This window comes from Antrostomus carolinensis, unplaced genomic scaffold, assembly GCF_000700745.2.
Source record: "Antrostomus carolinensis isolate BGI_N321 unplaced genomic scaffold, ASM70074v2 scaffold27540, whole genome shotgun sequence".
Lineage (NCBI taxonomy): Eukaryota > Metazoa > Chordata > Aves > Caprimulgiformes > Caprimulgidae > Antrostomus > Antrostomus carolinensis.
In genome coordinates, this window is record NW_010286856.1 from 7107 (window position 1) to 8760 (window position 1654).

The 1654-nt window shown below is 57.9% G+C and overlaps 1 protein-coding gene across 1 annotated transcript in view; it reads right to left on the reverse strand.

Moving 5' to 3' along the window:
• RAP1GAP2 (RAP1 GTPase activating protein 2) overlaps window positions 1–1654 on the reverse strand; it is an 11592-nt gene that overhangs the window by 5735 nt on the left and 4203 nt on the right. Inside the window, exons 5-7 of the mRNA XM_029087354.1 lie at window positions 1351–1560; window positions 726–829; window positions 103–181 (exon numbers count right to left, since the gene is read on the reverse strand). Coding sequence (XP_028943187.1) covers window positions 103–181; window positions 726–829; window positions 1351–1560 — 393 coding nt within the window. The remainder of the gene's footprint in view (window positions 1–102; window positions 182–725; window positions 830–1350; window positions 1561–1654) is intronic.

Sequence of the window (1654 nt, forward strand, 5' to 3'; positions counted from 1 at the left end):
CCACCCAATGCCGCCCAACACCACCCAACGCCACCCAATGCTGTCCAAGGCGCAGCGGTGCGGGCTTTGCTGCAGGTATCCCAGCCCAGCCCAGCATTTTACCTTTGCAATCTGGGGGATGCTGGGAAGTTTGCTAAACCCTGCCAGAGGGATCCTCTCATGCAGCGTCTTCACTTTGGACCTGACAAAGAAACAGAAAGGAGCAGATGTCGGGGAGTGTCTAAGGCAAAGAGACGCTGGATGCAGCCCCCGCTCGCCAGCCCTGCGGCGCGCACGCGGCGATGCTCCACTGGCTGTTGGGAAACGGGGTTCTGCCGGAGCTGTTGGCCTGGTTAGTGAGCAAAGGCTCAGCTTGACTTCTCATCTCTGCAGCTCTTAAAATATTCATAGTTTGGAGGGAAGTGACACAACGGTTCAGAAGCGCTGGGTCCTGTCACAGCTTACAGCGCGATGGCAAGAGATGTGCCTGGGATTATCCTGCGTCATGGAGAGGTTTACACTCAGTTCCAGTGGATTTAGCAACGGATCAAAGTCTCGTGTTCGTTATCGGGCCTCAGGCAGTCCCAGCACAGGAGGATGCTGCTGCTTCCCACCCCGCTGAGCCCCTCGGTGTGTGACAGCCAGCACGCTGCCAGCCCCGCTCCAGCATTGATGATGGTACATACGGAACAAGGGACTCCCAAAGAGAAAGCATTTGGTTAAACAAAGCGCTTTTTTTTCCATACCTGAGTATAATCCGTAAATATTCAGTGCCATCTGCCTCCTCACACTTAACAGAAAGGATCAGATTTCCTAAGCTGCTGGCGGTACAATAAAAATTTAAATGATCCTAAAAATAGAAACCAGTGCATTAGTGTTGGGGAGGGCAGCTCATCGATGGCAGGGACATGGCCCCCACCCTGGCTGGGAGTAGAGGGCACGTCTGCCACCCTGACACCCTCCCACCCCTTGGGGACACAGACTCGCACCCTCTCCTTTAATCCCTCTGCCCATGAACCTCAGCACTCTGCTCCCACTTCCTTCAGAGGGAGAAGGAGGATTCCCGGTCTGCAACCTGGGGGGTGGGCAGGCAGCTGCTGCACTGTGTCCCCTGAGTCCGGCCGAGCCCCCCATCCCCGCAGACGGTACCCCATGTCCCCAGTCAGCGCCCTGGGGGTCCCCCCCAGCCAAGCCTGCGTGTGTGGCCATCACTGCCATGGCTGCCAACCCACTGGTCTCTTCCTCTCCTGGCAAAGAGAGAACTGGCAACATTGGCCCCTTCTGCCCACAATTTTAGGATTTCTTTGTTTTCTTAGGGGAGGGCATGCAGTTTCCAGCCACCCAATTGTCCCCTGCGGTGGGGGCACCCACCTTCCCCAGGAAATGCTTCCTGTAGGCTCTGGCCTCTCCTTTGCACTCCAGCTTGTAGCCGTAGGTGCTGGGGCTGAGGTTCTCCTCCTCCTCCTCACAGATGCTGCTGTCGGAGGAGGTGGGTGTGCCGAGGTTCTCCGGGTCCTCGATCCAGTACCCTCCGAACTGGGGCAGGATGATCAGCGGGTATGGGCTGCCCTTCTCCAGGATCTGCAGAGACACGCTCCTGTGAGGGGTCGGGTGCAGATGTGGGGTGCAGGGACCCGTCACCCCGTGTCCTGCCCTGCTGCTGCCCCCTTCCACA